The sequence below is a fragment of the Drosophila suzukii genome (assembly GCF_043229965.1).
Source record: "Drosophila suzukii chromosome 2 unlocalized genomic scaffold, CBGP_Dsuzu_IsoJpt1.0 scf_2c, whole genome shotgun sequence".
Taxonomy (NCBI): Eukaryota; Metazoa; Arthropoda; class Insecta; order Diptera; family Drosophilidae; genus Drosophila; species Drosophila suzukii.
The window spans coordinates 1,874,731-1,890,213 of record NW_027255896.1 but is presented as its reverse complement, the minus strand read 5'-3'; the positions used below and the strand labels follow the sequence as shown (position 1 = coordinate 1,890,213).

At 41.9% G+C, this 15,483-nt stretch overlaps 2 protein-coding genes and 1 pseudogene across 2 annotated transcripts; 1 reads left to right on the top strand and 2 right to left on the bottom strand.

Moving 5' to 3' along the window:
• Positions 1 to 3,139: 3,139 nt before the first annotated feature.
• LOC139354101 (uncharacterized) lies at positions 3,140 to 3,925 on the bottom strand. The gene has a single exon (XM_070998367.1). The coding sequence runs from the start codon at positions 3,923 to 3,925 to the stop codon at positions 3,140 to 3,142; it is 786 nt and encodes a 261-aa protein (XP_070854468.1).
• Positions 3,926 to 4,674: 749 nt separating this feature from the next.
• LOC139354100 (uncharacterized) lies at positions 4,675 to 5,694 on the bottom strand. Its single transcript, XM_070998366.1, has one exon. It carries the CDS (start codon positions 5,692 to 5,694, stop codon positions 4,675 to 4,677), a length of 1,020 nt encoding a protein of 339 aa, XP_070854467.1.
• A 329-nt stretch (positions 5,695 to 6,023) lies between these two features.
• LOC139354099 (uncharacterized) overlaps positions 6,024 to 15,483 on the top strand; it is a 28,972-nt pseudogene continuing 19,512 nt past the window's right edge.

Below are 15,483 nucleotides of genomic sequence, written 5' to 3'. Positions count from 1 at the left end.
AGCCAAAACCAAGCCAAGCAAGGCACTAAATGCCAAATTGGAGCAGCAAGCGCGGCTGGAAGAGGAAGCGGAGGCGGAACGACTGGCTAACTTATCACCCGAGGATAAACTGGCCGAGAAGCTGCGCCTGCAAAAGATCCAGGAGGCCTCAGACCTCAAACACGCCCAATACGCCTTCGGCGTGACGAGTACGAGCGGCGGCCTCGATGCCTTCAATCCGGAAAGCAAGGAGGAGTTCAAGGATTTCGGCGCCACGATCAGCTGGAAGGTGGCCCAGTTCCGGGAATCGGAGCACTTTCCCCAGTTCGTCGAAGATCTGGTGCGCAGCCTATGCGTGAACCTGAGCGCCGCTGACATCAAAAGGGTCGAAATGACCGTGGAGATATTGCACTCGGGAAAGGTGAAACAGGGGCCAGAAGTAAGGGGCATACATGGCCGCTCCAGCATTCTGAAATTCATACTGGGTTAATACAGGAAGCAGCCAAGCGACACCAAAATACTTACCTGCAGCGAAGCAAATGCGAAGTCCTCTCCGCACCAGCGTTCGAGTGTTGCCAGCGTAAAGCCAGGCTCAGCCGGCTGAGGACGATTGAAGGGGGAGAGAGAGAGACGAGAGGCGAGAGAGGTCGTGTGGAGAGAGAAAGGATGAAATAGAAAGGAGTGAGGAAATGCGAAAACTTACCTAGAAAGTTGCAAAATCACCATGAGCCAGGGAAGGGGGCGCCTCGATAGGCGATCGATTGGCACTAGATGAAAGTGCGATCGATGGGTACACGTCAAATGGTAATATCGGCCAAAGGTGGAAGTATCGCAACGAGCAGGTGGCAACGCCGCACCGTCGATAGCGAATAAATATCGATCACGCACGAATGGTGTGACCAGGCGGAGGAAACACGGAAAGGAGTGAGACGCAGCAATGAGCAGCGAGCTGGGGATCGATAGCCCAGGAGTATCGATGTCCCAGTGGGAACACAGGAAATATCGGCGCGGGAGATTTAAAGTTGCTACGAGGAGGATGACCCCCGCTGTAGAAACTCAAGGGAGTTAGGAGCGTCGAGGGAGCATCGAGGGAGCAACGAGGGAGCGCCGCGGGAATCACAAGGACTCAAAGGCTAGGATAAGCAAGGAAACGCCGGAGAGTAGGAACCAGTCTTAAATGTTTCCCGAAGTAAGGGGGGAATGTGAGGAGTTGAATAACTCCCCACAAATAGAAGCAGCAGCAGATGGCCGGCCGCTTACCAGATACGCGGCGAATTCGCGTAGTAACGGCGCGGCGTGGAGAGCGAGAGAGTTTGGAGACCAATGAAGGAGAGCGAGAGAGATTGGAGACCAAGGATGGAGAGCGAGAGAGTTTGGAGACCAATGAAGGAGAGCGAGAGAGATTGGAGACCAAGGATGGAGATCGAGAGAGAATGGAGACTTCGCGGGCAGAGCAAGAGTGCCGTATGCAGAAGGGGATAACGGAACTCCTCTGGACTTTGGACTCTCCCGTGAACTTTGGACCGGGAGAGGAAGTGCCACATCTCGGCAGTGGAGCGGCACACAGGCGTACCACAAGCGGCACGGGAATCAGCGGAGCGGCAGCAGTGGGCGGAACATCCATTGGAAGCGGTACATAAAGGACAAGTGGGTCATCCAGGAGGCACGGACTTTGGACCCAAAGTGGAGAGATCCAGCGGGCCGTGCGCAAAAGGGGAATAACGGTGCTTGGAGGCCCTATATAAGGCCGCAGAGCGCTGGCAGCCGGATGAGTCGATCACAAGGAGTCAAACCGTCAAGATCATTCAGATACCAAAGTGAACAATCAAACAACCAGATAACCTACAAGGGAGCAGCAGCAAGTCGAGTCGCCAGAGAAGCAGCGCCGTGGGAGCCTACAAGGAGCGAGATTGCTACGTCGAGACGTTCGGGATTGGGATACCAGGAATCTCCGAATTGAGACGCAGGTAGCTGAGATCCAGAGGGCATCACACGGCTAGGTCAAGGCGGTCGATTAACCCTGTCCACAAAGTCCTGGCGTTACGCCTGGAAAGAGTATAACAAGCCAGAAGGGAGAGCGGTCGATCAGTAAGGTCTCGAGTGGAATTGTCCAGGAGAGCCCTACGGATTCGACTTGCGAGGTCCCGGAGCGGCGTGCCCGAACCACGAATATAACAAGCCAGAAGGGAGAGCGGTCGATCGGTACGGTCTCGAGTGGAATTATCCAGGAGAGCCCTACGGATTCGACTTACGAGGTCCCGGAGCGGCGTGCCCGAACCCCGAGTACCAAAAGCCACACGGAAACGTCCCGGACAAAAAGCAAAAGGGTGAGGCTAGGGTGGAACGTTCGTTTACACTAGGCGTGGAAGCGAAGTAAGGCGCGAATCAGCTTCCTGGCGTTACCGCCTTGACTGTCCGCGCGGGCTGAGCAGAAACCCCAGTGGGACCATCCGGGACAGAGCAAGGGACAGGCGGCGGTGTGTCGAAAGGAGCGATCCTGGAGAGCGCAGCTTCTGTTCACCCTAGTCTGAGAACGGTGACGCTTCCCTAAGCCCGTACGGCCGATACCCCTCGCGAGTCCGAGTCGTTACCATCAGTCACCAAGTCACGCGTGAGAAGTGAACCGCGAGCGAGCATCTTCAGGGAGCTGCGAGGATCTTCAGGGAGCGGCGAGGATCTTCAGGGAGCTGCGAGTATCTTCAGGGAGCTACAGGACTGGAGCACCGAGTCATCGAGGCGAGAGGTCGTAGAGTCATCCAGGACCGTCGGAAGCACCGAAGGTCACAAGCAACGAGTCAAAGCCAACCAAGCGACTAAGACACTTGTAATAATATACCCGCAATAAAACCCAATACGAACCCGTGAATTCTGTGCTTTCTCACTGAGCTACTAGGCGGTCACGTTAATATAAATTTGGTGGGACGAACACACAATATACTGAGCTAGCCGCACGAATCTCGTAGCGAGCAGACAATAAAAATCAACTCGTTACAATACGCCATGGATGATCCATCACAAAACATGTGTAGTTGCAACGTCGAGACATGCCTTAAATCGAAGCCTAAGCACCGAGGGATGTGTATCTCTTCAATGTCGGGGAGCTCTTGAATGAGCTGTCGCCACCGCTCGGCGAGTTGATCTGGCAATGGGTCGTCTTAATCTAATGATGCGGGGGCTCATCCTTGCGCTCGATACGAAATCTCCAAACTTCCTTCAACAGGATTTTCGCAGCGATGATCACTGGTGCCAGGTATCCCAACGGATCGAATAAGCGTGCTACTGTGGATAGTATAGAACGTTTGGTGAATATAGGATTGAGAGAAAACTTAAGATTAAAACCAAAACCATCTTTGTTTGGATGCCAATACAACCCTAAAGTTTTAATGGAGTCCTTATTGTCTATCTCAAAAATGCTACTGTTAGAGAGATCTGTAGTTGGGATGCTTTCTAAGATATCTGGATGGTTGGATGCCCACTTCTTGAGCTCCATGCCTGCTGATTGCAGAGCTGCGATGACATCATTGCGAATTTTTAGAGCTCCGTCGATGGTCTCGTGTCCTGTTTGAACATCGTCCACATAGATTTCTTTTTTAAGGACATGCTCGGCCAGAGGATAGCGTTCGCGCTCGTCGGACGCAATCTGATGTATGACTCGAATCGCTGTGAAGGGTGCCGAGGCAGTGCCAAACGTTACTGTAGTCAAAAAATATTCCTTGATGAGTCCCTTTTCATCGCGCCAGAAAATTCGCTGATACTGGGCATCTTCTTCATGCATATCTATGCAGAGATACATTTTCGTTATATCGGCCACGAAGACATACCGATGGAGACGCCAGTTGAGTATAACTCCTCCAAGATCGTTTTGTAGGGCGGGACCCGTGCATAAAATATCATTCAAAGACCTCCCGTTAGACGTTTTGCACGAAGCGTCATATACGACGCGCATCTTTGTAGTTAAACTGTCGTCTTTAATCACAGCATGATGTGGAACGGTGCACGCAGAGATTGAGAGTTGCCTTTGAGCGTTGATCCTAGTGTGTTCTTCCTCACTACCTTTTACCTCTTTTATCTGCTTTAGATCATAGTACTCTTGAATAGTGCTGGCATACTGTTGACTGAAATCTGGCCGATGATTAAGTTTCCTTTCCAGGGCGTGGAAACGGTTTAATGCGATTTGCCTTGACCGGCCGATCACCTGTGTGGGGTCAAACAACGTTTTTAAAGGCAAACGAACTAGATATTTCCCATTCGGCTGACGGACATGAGTTTGTTGAAAATGGTCTTCACACCATTTTTCCTCTGCGTTGAGTTGTCTTGTTGTGGAGACCTGATCCAATTCGAAAAACCTCTGTACCATGTTGTTTAGGTTTGCCAAATTACAACGAATGGAGATTGAAGTCGTCTGGGCTGCTTCAGCTGGTCCAAAAACTATCCAGCCCAGCTGTGTGTTTTGTGCAATTAGTTCTGCAACCGTCCCTTTGCGTATGTCCGGAAGCATTAATTGCGGGATAATGTCGACACCGATAAGTAGGTCAATGCGACCCGACTTGATGAAATTAGGATCTGCAAAGGATAACCCTTGGAGATGTTTACAGGACTTAATGTTTACATTTTGTTTTGGTAAATGACCTGTTAGTGACCGAAGGATGAAGGCTGAGGATACGTAGTCATTAAAATCCGATCCTGAACATGAGATTATGGTGAAGTCGGTGCTGTGCCTGCACTGATTATGCGACGTATTACCAATTCCCGTGATCTCAGCTTGAACAGGATGCCGTTTGAGTCTAAGCGCTTGAACGATGTTTTCCGTGATGAGGGTGCCTCCGACTGCCCAGTGGAGTTATTTACGATCCGAACCAGTGCAGTAGCAATAAGGGTCGTTGAGTTCAGATGGGAGGCAACTGCGCTGAAGAGTTGCGTTGATGGTGCATTTTGTACAGCGGCTGCGCTCCGACCAGAGTCTGAAGCATGCTGTCGGGATACTTCAGGAGTCAATGAAGAACTTTGTTGAGCATTCGGGAAATGTAACAAAGTATGGTGCCGTTGACCACATTGCGAGCAGTTTCGGCTGCTGCTGCATTGACTCAGAGAATGGGAAGCACTAAGGCAGTTGATGCATGCCTTCGAGCGGTCGACTATAACCTTTCGCGCGAAACAATCCTTGGCAAGGAAGTCCGGGCACCGTCTTAGAACGTGATTCTGTTGGCAGAGCGAGCACCTGATGGATCCAGACTCAAGAGTACTGTGGAAGCTGTGTCCCCTAACAGTGGAGTTTCCCGATGGTCTGGTTGTCTGGCGATGGTTGGTCGATTGTATAGATGATCTAACTGGAACACCTGGTTTCCTACTCTCGATTAGGTCGATGCTGACCAATCGATTGTGAAGAAACACCTCCAGCTTTGTGAAGGTGGGGATTTCCACGTTGTTGCCCAGGGAATGTTCCCAGGCCTGTGTTGTGCTGATAGGCAGCTTTGTGAGTAAGTGATGTACCAACCAATGATCACAGGAATCAATGGCAATATGTAGTCGTCGGAATTCACTAATACATACATTTGCCAAGTTTAACAAATTCCTAAGGTCCACCGCGATCTCCTTGGACAGTGGCTCGATTCCGTACAGTGCATTCATATTGTACATGAACTGCAGTCGAGGGTTGTTGTATCGTTTTACCACAAGGTTCCATGCCACTGAATAGTTGGTTTCTGTTAATGCCATATGGTTTATATCCTGGTCTCGCCCGTGCGGTAGTGCTTGCTTCAAGAAATGAAATTTTTGAATGTTTGAAAGAGATTGATTTTCATGTACTAGCTGCGTAAAGCTGTCATAAAAAGATGGCCAATCCACAAAATTTCCTGAAAAGTGGGGTACGGGCAATTTGGGCAGCTGAATTGTGGAAACAGGAATGGGCACAAGGGTGTTGTTTATGGATTGATCACCTGATACCTGTATTGGGACTGGAAACCTGGTTTCGTATTCATCGGCGAAAGAACAATAAATGTGACTGTATGCTTGCTCAAAATTGTCTTCAACAGCATCCGCAAAATATGGATGCGATCGTGGACATTGCTGTAAAATGAGCGCTTGATGATTTGTGTAAAAATGTTTTGAAAGCTCGTTGAGCTTGTTGAGGCGAAACTCATAGTTGGATTTAGTTTTCTTTATTTGACCGTCCCTTTTAGCATTTTTAATTAGTTGGGTCAACCTGGAAGATAAGTCCATCTGCATTGCGTACATGTCTGAAAAAGGCTCGACCACAGCCAAAGGTGCCGAGCTCTGTTGTGCCAAATCACTACCATTACTTTCATTTTTACCCATTTTAATGTTTTCCTATTGCACTCTGCTTTGAAAAACCACGCACAAATACTCTACAAACACACTCACCTGTTTCAGTCGCTCCGCTCGTGTTGCGATCAAACTTTGAAGGAAGGGGACGGCAAACTTCACGAGACTAGTGTGTCGCATGAGATGGCAATAGGCATGGGTTGAATCCGCTATTCTCCTCGACTTCTTGATTCCTCCGTTATTCGAGGCTCCGTTATGGCGATGTACGTGGCAAAGATTGCGTAACTTTGCTGGTTTAAATTAATAATAGATTTGCAAACAAGTAAGCACAAAGATTGAAGTATGTCTACAAATATTGGAAGCTGATGAAGTTATGAGTGTATGTTCCCCTCATGGGCCACCAAAATGTTGTGACGATTCGCACCCGATCGTCAAAGTTGAGCAGAAGTCTACTCTGGGGGTCTTTCACACACTTTGTAATAAAAACTCAGAAATTTGTTGAACTTCACCAGTTGTATTCATTTGTATACTTTCAATCTTTGACTTATTGCTAACTTTTATTTACAAATTAGGAAATATAAAAGCTCGGTTATAAACGCGACCAGCTTCTCCTTCTGTCTTCTTCGTAGTGTCGTGCTAGCAGCAGAAATCTAACATTCGCTAATAAAACTGCTGTTGTCCACTGCTTCTCAGAGTCGCCAGAAAACAGCTGTCCAGCTTCTCCTAATCGACAGAAACACCCGTTCAGAAACACAATTCCTTTTGGCCAAGTTATGGGCTTTTAAAGATTAAGAGGAGGCCCATTTGTCTGAACCTTCGCATAATTAAAATCAATAACATAAAAACGGTGAAAATGTTGACTACCGTTAAAGTTAAATATTTTTATTCAGATAACAGCATAGTCATTCCAAAAGTCCCTAAAGGTATGCCATATCGAAATCCGATTCCTTTTGGCCAAGTTATGGGCTTTTAAAGTTTAAAAGGAGGCCCATTTCTCTAAACCTTCGCAAAATTAAAATGAATGACATAAATACGAAGAAAATGTTGACTACCTTCAAAGTTAAATATTTTTATTCAGATAACAGTGAATTCATTCCACAAGTCCATTGAGGTATGCCATATCGAAATCCAATTCCTTTTGGCCAAGTTATGGGCTTTACAAGTTTTAAATGAGGTCCATTTCTGTAAACCTGCGCAAAATTTATATCAATAACATAAAAACGGTAAAAATGTTGAATACTTTTTAAGTTAAATATTTTTATTCAGATAATGGCATAACCATTCTACAAGTCAATAAGGGTACGCCATATCGAAATCCAATTCCTTTTGGCCAAGTTATGGGCTTTTAAAGTTTTAAAGGAGGCCCATTTCTGTAAACCTTCGCAAAATTAAAATCAATGACATAAGAACGGTGAATATATTGACTACCCTTAAAGTTAAATATTTTTATGCAGATAACTGGGAATTCATTCCACAAGTTCATAAATCAAAAGTCCATATCGAAATGCGATTCCTTTTGCCCCAGTTATGGGTTTTTAAAGTTTAAGAGGAGGCCCATTTCTCTAAACTTTCGCATAATTAAAATCAATAACATACAAACGGTGAAAGTGTTGACTGCCTTTAAAGTTAAATATTTTTATTCAGATAACAGCTTAAACATTCCACAAGCACATAAAGGTATGCCATATCTAAATGCTATTCCTTTTGACCAAGCTATGGGCTTTTAAAATTCAAAAGGAGGCCCATTTCTCTAAACCTTCGCAAAATTAAAATCAATGACATTAATACGGTGAAAATGATGACTACCTTTTAAGTTAAATATTTTTATGTGGATAACAGCATAATCGTTTCACAAGTCAATAAAGGTATGCCATATCGAAATCCAATTCCTTGTGACCAAGCTATGGGCTTTTAAAGATTAAGAGCTGGCCAATTTGTCTAAACCTTCGCATAATTAAAATCAATAACATAAAAACGGTGAAAATGTTGACTGCCTTTAAAGTTAAATATTTTTATTCAGATAACAGCATAATCATTCCACAAGTCCCTAAAGGTATGCCATGTCGAAATCCGATTCCTTGTGACCAAGCTATGGGCTTTTAGAGTTTAACAGGATTCCCATTCCTCTAAACCTTCGCAAAATGAAAATGAATGACATAAATACGGTGAAAATGATGACTACCTTTTAAGTTAAATATTTTTATGTGGATAACAGCATAATCGTTTCACAAGTCAATAAAGGTATGCCATATCGAAATCCAATTCCTTGTGACCAAGCTATGGGCTTTTAAAGATTAAGAGCTGGCCAATTTGTCTAAACCTTCGCATAATTAAAATCAATAACATAAAAACGGTGAAAATGTTGACTACCTTAAAAGTTAGATATTTTTATGTGGATGACAACATAATCATTCCACAAGTCAAGGAAGGTAAGCCGTATCGAAGTCCAATTCCTTTTGGCCAAGTTATGGGCTTTTAAAGTTTGAAAGGAGGCCCATTTCTGTAAACCTTCGCCAAATTAAAATCAATGACATAAGAACGGTGAATATGTTGACTACCTTTAAAGTTAAATATTTTTATTCAGACAACATCATAATCATTCCACAAGTCAATAAAGGTAAGCCATATCGAAACCCAATTCCTTTCGGTCAAGCTATGGGCTTTTAAAGTTTTTTATATTGTTGAACGTTGATGCACTAAGAGCAGTACAAACAAGTGGCCCAAACGACACCAAGCACGTGCTTGTTACGCGCGGGCCCATTTTTATTTCGGGCAAATACGGTTCGCGAGGAAGGTACATAGAACAAATAAAGACAGGACAAAACATAGATCAACAAGATTAAAGCAAATGAGCTAAGATTTTAGTTTTTAGTACAGGGATAGAAGTTGAGGAACAAATTAAATGATACAGGTTGTTATAGTTATTAGAAAGAACGCGAAAGGGATCATGCTGACTAAAATTAGATGAACATCGTGGCAAGTTAATAGGATGGTAGTTTCGCATTAGTCTAACAGGAACATTGAAACTTAGGCGGCTTACCAAATCTACAGAATCAATATCGCCTCTGATAAGATTATTCATAAAAATAGTACCAAGCATAATTCTACGGCTTACTAGAGTAGGCAAATTAATTAATAGCAATCTACTCGAGTAAGAAGGCAACCTGACGTTTTGATCCCAGTTCAAACCACGTAAGGCAAAAAGAAGAAATTGTTTCTGTACGGACTCTATACGGTCAATGTGCACTTGATACTGAGGACTCCAAACGGAAGAACAGTATTCTAAGTTGGGTCGGACAAGTGAGGTAAATAATAATTTGGTAGTGTATGGATCATCAAATTCTTTAGACCAACGCTTTATAAACCCAAGAACACTCATAGCTTTATTTACAGTAGAGGTTATGTGGGAGTCAAATTTAAGTTTAGGATCTAGGAGAACACCTAAATCGTTTACTGAGTATATTCGGTCCAAGGACATGTTCTGAAGAGAGTAACTCATGAACGTTGGCGTACCCCTATAAAAAGTCATAACGTTGCATTTAAGATAGTTTAAATTCAAAAGGTTGTACTGACACCATTCCTGGAATCTATTTATGTCTGACTGCAAGCAGAAACCAGATTCAATATTATTATATGAAAAACAAAGCTTAACATCATCAGCATACATTAGTACACGAGAGTGATTTACGATAGAAGGAAGATCATTTATAAACAGAGTAAACAGCAAAGGGCCTAAATGACTGCCCTGAGGCACTCCAGATGTCACGTTGATCATCTTGGAAACAGCGTTTTTGAATAAAACCCTCTGAGATCTACCATTCAAATAACTTGAAATCCAAGTTAACAGATTATTCGGAAACCCAAGCAGATCTAATTTGAAATTTTAAAGGAGGCCCATTTCTGTAAACCTTCGCAAAATTTAAATCAATAACATAAAAACGGTGAAAATGTGGACTAGCTTTAAAGTTAAATATTTTTATGTGGATAACAGCATAATCGTTTCACAAGTCAATAAAGGTATCCCATATTCCTTGTGACCAAGCTATGGGCTTTGAGAGTTTAACAGGAGGCCCATTTCTCTATACCTTCGCAAAATTTAAATGAATGACATAAATACGGTTAAAATATTGACTACCATTAAAGTTAAATATTTTTATGCAGGTACCAGCGAATTCATTCCACAAGTCCATAGAGGTATGCCATATCGAAATTCAATTCCTTTTGGCCAAGTTATGGGCTGTAAAAGTTTTAAATAACGTCCACTTCTGTAAACCTTCGCAAAATTAAAACCAATGACATAAGAACGGTGAATATGTTGACTACCCTTAAAGTTAAATATTTTTATGCACATAAAAGGGAATTCATTCCACAAGTCCAAAAAGGCATGCCATTCGTAATGCGATTCCTTTTGCCCCAGCTATGGGTTTTTAAAGTTTAAGAGGAGGCCCATTTCTCTAAACTTTCGCATAACTAAAATCAATAACATACAAACGGTGAAAATGTTGACTGCCTTTAAAGTTAAATATTTTTATTAAGATAACAGCATAAACATTCCACAAGCACATAAAGGTAGGCCATATCGAAATGCCATTCCTTTTGACCAAGCTATGGGCTTTTAAAGTTCAAAAGGAGGCCCATTTCTCTAAACCTTCGCAAAATTAAAATCAATGACATAAAACGGTGAAAATGTTGACTACCTTTAAAGTTAAATATTTGTATGTGGATAACAGCATAATCATTCCACAAGTCAATAAAGGTAAGCCATATCGAAACCCAATTCCTTTTGGCCAAGTTATGGGCTTTTAAAGATTAAGAGGAGGCCCATTTCTGTACGCCTTCGCAAAATTAAAATCAATAACATAAAAACGGTGAAAATGTTGACTACGTTTAAAGTTAAATATTTTTATTAAGATAACAGCATAATCATTCCACAAGCACATAAAGGTATGCCATATCGAAATACGATTTCTTTTGACCATCTTATGGGCTTTTAAAGTTGAAAAGGAGGTCCATTTCTCTAAACCTTCGCAAAATTAAAATCAATGGCCTTAAAACGGTGCAAATGTTGACACCTTTAATGTTAAATTTTTTTATGCAGTAACAGTGAATGCATTCCAAAAGTTTATAAAGGTATGCCACAAAGAAATCCGAGTCCTTCTGACCAAGTTATCGGCTTTTTAAGTTTAAAAGGAGGCCCATTTCTCTAAACCTTCAAAAACTTATGTTGACTACCTTTAAAGTGAAATATTTTTATGCAGATAACAGCGAATTCATTCCACAAGTCCATCCAAGTTATGGACTTTTAAAGTTTTAAAAGGAGGCCCATTTCTCTAAACCTTCGCAAAATTAAAATCAATGACATAAAAACAGTAAAAATGTTGACTACCTTTAACATTAAATACTTTTAAGCAGATAACAGCAAATTCATTCCAAAAGTCCATAAAGGTATGTCATACCGAAATCCGATTTCTTTTGGCCGAGTTATGGGCTGTTAACGTTTTAAAGTAGGCCAATTTCTGTAAACTTTCGCAAAATTAATATCAATAACGTAAGAACGGTAAAAATATTGAATAGCTTTAAAGTTAAGTATTTTTATTCACATAACAGCATAATCATTCCACAAACACATTAAGGTATGCCATATCGAGATCAGATTCCTTGTGACCAAGTTATGGGCTTTTAGAGTTCAAGAGGAGGCGCATTTCTCTAAACCTTCGCCAAATTAAAATGAATGACATAAATACGGTTAAAATATTGACTACCATTAAAGTTAAATATTTTTATGCAGGTTCCAGCGAATTCATTCCACAAGTCCTTAGAGGTATGCCATATCGAAATCCAATTCCTTTTGGCCAAGATTTGGGCTGTAAAAGTTTTAAATAACGTCCATTTCTGTAAACCTTCTCAAAATTAATATCAATAACATAAAAACGGTGAAAATGTTGAATACCTTTTAAGCTAAATATTTTTATTCAGATATCAGCATAATCATTTCATAAGTCAATAAAGGTATGCAATATCAAAATCCAATTCCTCTTGGCCAAGTTATGGGCTTTTAAAGTTCAAAAGAAGGCCCATTTCTCTAAACCTTCGCAAAATTAAAATCAATGACATAAAACGGTGAATATGTTGACTACCCTTAAAGTTAAATATTTTTATGCAGATAACAGGGAATTCATTCTACAAGTCCATAGAGGTATGCCATATTGAAATCCAATTCCTTTTGGCCAAGTTGTGGGCTTTTAAAGTTTAAAAGGAGGCCAATTTCTGTAAACTTTCGCATAATTAAAATCAATAACAAAAAACGGTGAAAGTGTTGACTACCGTTAAAGTTAAATATTTTTATTCAGATAACAGCATAATCCGATTCCTTGTGACCATGCTGTGGGCTTTTAAAGTAAACCTTCGCAAAATTATAATCTATGATATAAAAACGGTGAATATGTTTACTACCATTAAAGTTGAATATTTTTATGCAGGTACCAGCGAATTCATTCCACAAGTTCATAGAGGTATGCCATATCGAAATCCAATTCCTTTTGGCCAAGTTATGGTCTGTAAAAGTTTTAAACGAGGTCCATTTCTGTAAACCTTCTCAAAATTAATATCAACAAGGAAGAACGCTATAGTCGAGTACCTCGACTATCAGATACCCGTTACTCAGCTAAATAGAGATATGCAAGCAGCAAAGCGAGATTAAAATGCGCCACCTACCGGCGGTATACAGATTTAAGCGTTATGGGCGTTAGAGTGGGCGTGGTAAATTTTTTTTTTTAACCAATCGATAGGTATTGACGAGATCAATACATTTCAGTTAAAATTTTTTTATCTAGCATGAAAATTGTGGGCGTCACAGGTTTTCGCGGTTTGTGGGCGTTAAAGTGGGCGTGGCAAACTTTTTTTTGGGTCAATCGATAGGTATTGATGAGAACAATACATTTGAGTTAAAATTTTTATTCTAGCATCAAAATTGTAGGAGCCACAGTTTTGGGCGGTTTGTGGGCGTTAGAGTGGGCGTGGCAAACTTTTTTTTGAGTCAATCGATAGGTATTGATGAGAACAATACATTTCAGTTAAAATTTTTATTCTAGCATCAAAACTGTAGGAGCCACAGTTTTGGGCGGTTTGTGGGCGTTGGAGTGGGCGTGGCACTGTGCTGAAACAAACTTGCGCTGCGTAAGAAGCTCAGGAATCTGCACGCCAAATCTCAATAGCCTAGCTCCCATAGTTTCCGAGATCTCAGCGTTCATCCGGACGGACAGACAGACGGACAGACGGACAGACGGACAGACGGACAGACGGACAGACGGACATGGCTAGATCGACTCGGCTAGTGATCCTGATCAAGAATATATATACTTTATGGGGTCGGAAACGCTTCCTTCTGCCTGTTACATACTTTCCGACGAATCTAGTATACCCTTTTACTCTACGAGTAACGGGTATAATAACATAAAAACGGTGAAAATGTTGAATACCTTTTAAGCCAAATATTTTTATTCAGATATCAGCATAATCATTCCATAAGTCAATAAAGTATGCCATATCGAAATCCAATTCCTTTTGGCGAAGTTATGGGCTTTTAAAGTTTAAGAGGAGGCCCTTTTCTCCAAACCTTCGCATAATTAAAATCAATAACATAAAAACGGTGAAAATGTTGCATACCTTTAAAATTTAATTATTTTATTCAGATAGCAGTGCTCAGGCCCACTGTCCGGCGAATCTGGACTGGCCCTGCTATCCAGCTGCACCGCTCTACCGCTCTCCCGCTCTCTCGCGCTCCCGCTCTCCTGCGCTGTTCCTAGCTTCATCCATGAAGTCTCCGCTGCGCTTTGGAGCGCAGAGCGGAGCTTAGACTAAATTAGTTAAATTTTGGAGTTCAAACTGAAATAAACCGCGTTCGCACCCCCGCCTACTTTTACCAGTTAACTTTTTTCTCGAGTACATTCTTTTCGATCAAGGGGCAAATACGCGTTTCGAGTGGCTTCTCCCCTACGGCCTCCGCCCCACCAGCAGCCAACCGCACCAGCAGCAAACCGCCGAAGCCCAGCGCAGCAGCCCGCCGACGCCGCCAGTTTCCCGCTGTCGCCATATACCCCGCTACCCCCCGGCGAACACTTTGATGTATTCGAGCCGATAAGATAAGTAAAGCTTTTCGTCTTATTAATTGCCGGTCTGCAGTCAGCCACTCGAAAATATAATTCGATTGACTTTCTGTACGATTTGTCCAAAATCCTAGTCCGATTAAATCCGACGACGGCAATTAAAAATTACTTCGCCATTTTTTTCTTCGATTTTCCGTTTGCTACGTGTGGCCATATTGCCAATTTTTTCCGACTCCTTTTTTTAAATGCATTTGGCCGCTCTTCCATACTTACATACACATATACAAAATCGAGAAAAAATTCCAAGCTTAGAAAAAATATTGTATCTACATACATACAAATATTTACATCCATACAAATATCTACATACATACACATAACTCCACCATCTCGTTCCGACTAATTAAAGTTTTCCGTCGGCCATCCGGTCAAAAATAACAAAATAAAATTACACCAACCGACGTGAAAATTTTTTGGTCATTGTGTTTTATTTACCATCAAACTTTTTAGTATTTTGTTTGGTATTTGGTATTTACTCCGTAAAATTTATTTTATTTAAACGAGAAAAATACAAGCACTTCACTGCATGCATAGCAACCTCCGTCCACCATTTTTTTTGGTATGTTTTTAGTATTTTTCCCTCGGAATATTAAATCAAATTAAAGCAATACTCCAATATTAAATAATCAACCGATCGCATCCTCCGGCCAACAAATTTTGGTATTTTTTCTTCATTCAGAAGTTTAAATAAAGGGTACTATTTATATACACATAGTTGGTATTTTTCCCCCTCAATTTATCCAAACGCAAAAAAATACCAGCAAAAATATACCAAACTTGATCCCAACCATAATACATACACCAAAAGGGTTAAATATTGTAGTATTACTTCTCAACGGGTGATATTCGAACTCCTTACTCACCGTTCCTAATCTGTATTATTGGGTTTAATTCCGCAAAGTAACCAGGTCGGTACTTGCTTCCAATTTCTATTTCTCCGATCCACTACTTTTTTTGTCGACACCTCGTTCCACTGTTCCAGAAGTGGGCCAGGTTTCCTATTTATCCGACTTAAACAAAGGCGAGCAGATTCTGACCCAAGAAAAAAGGTCATTTC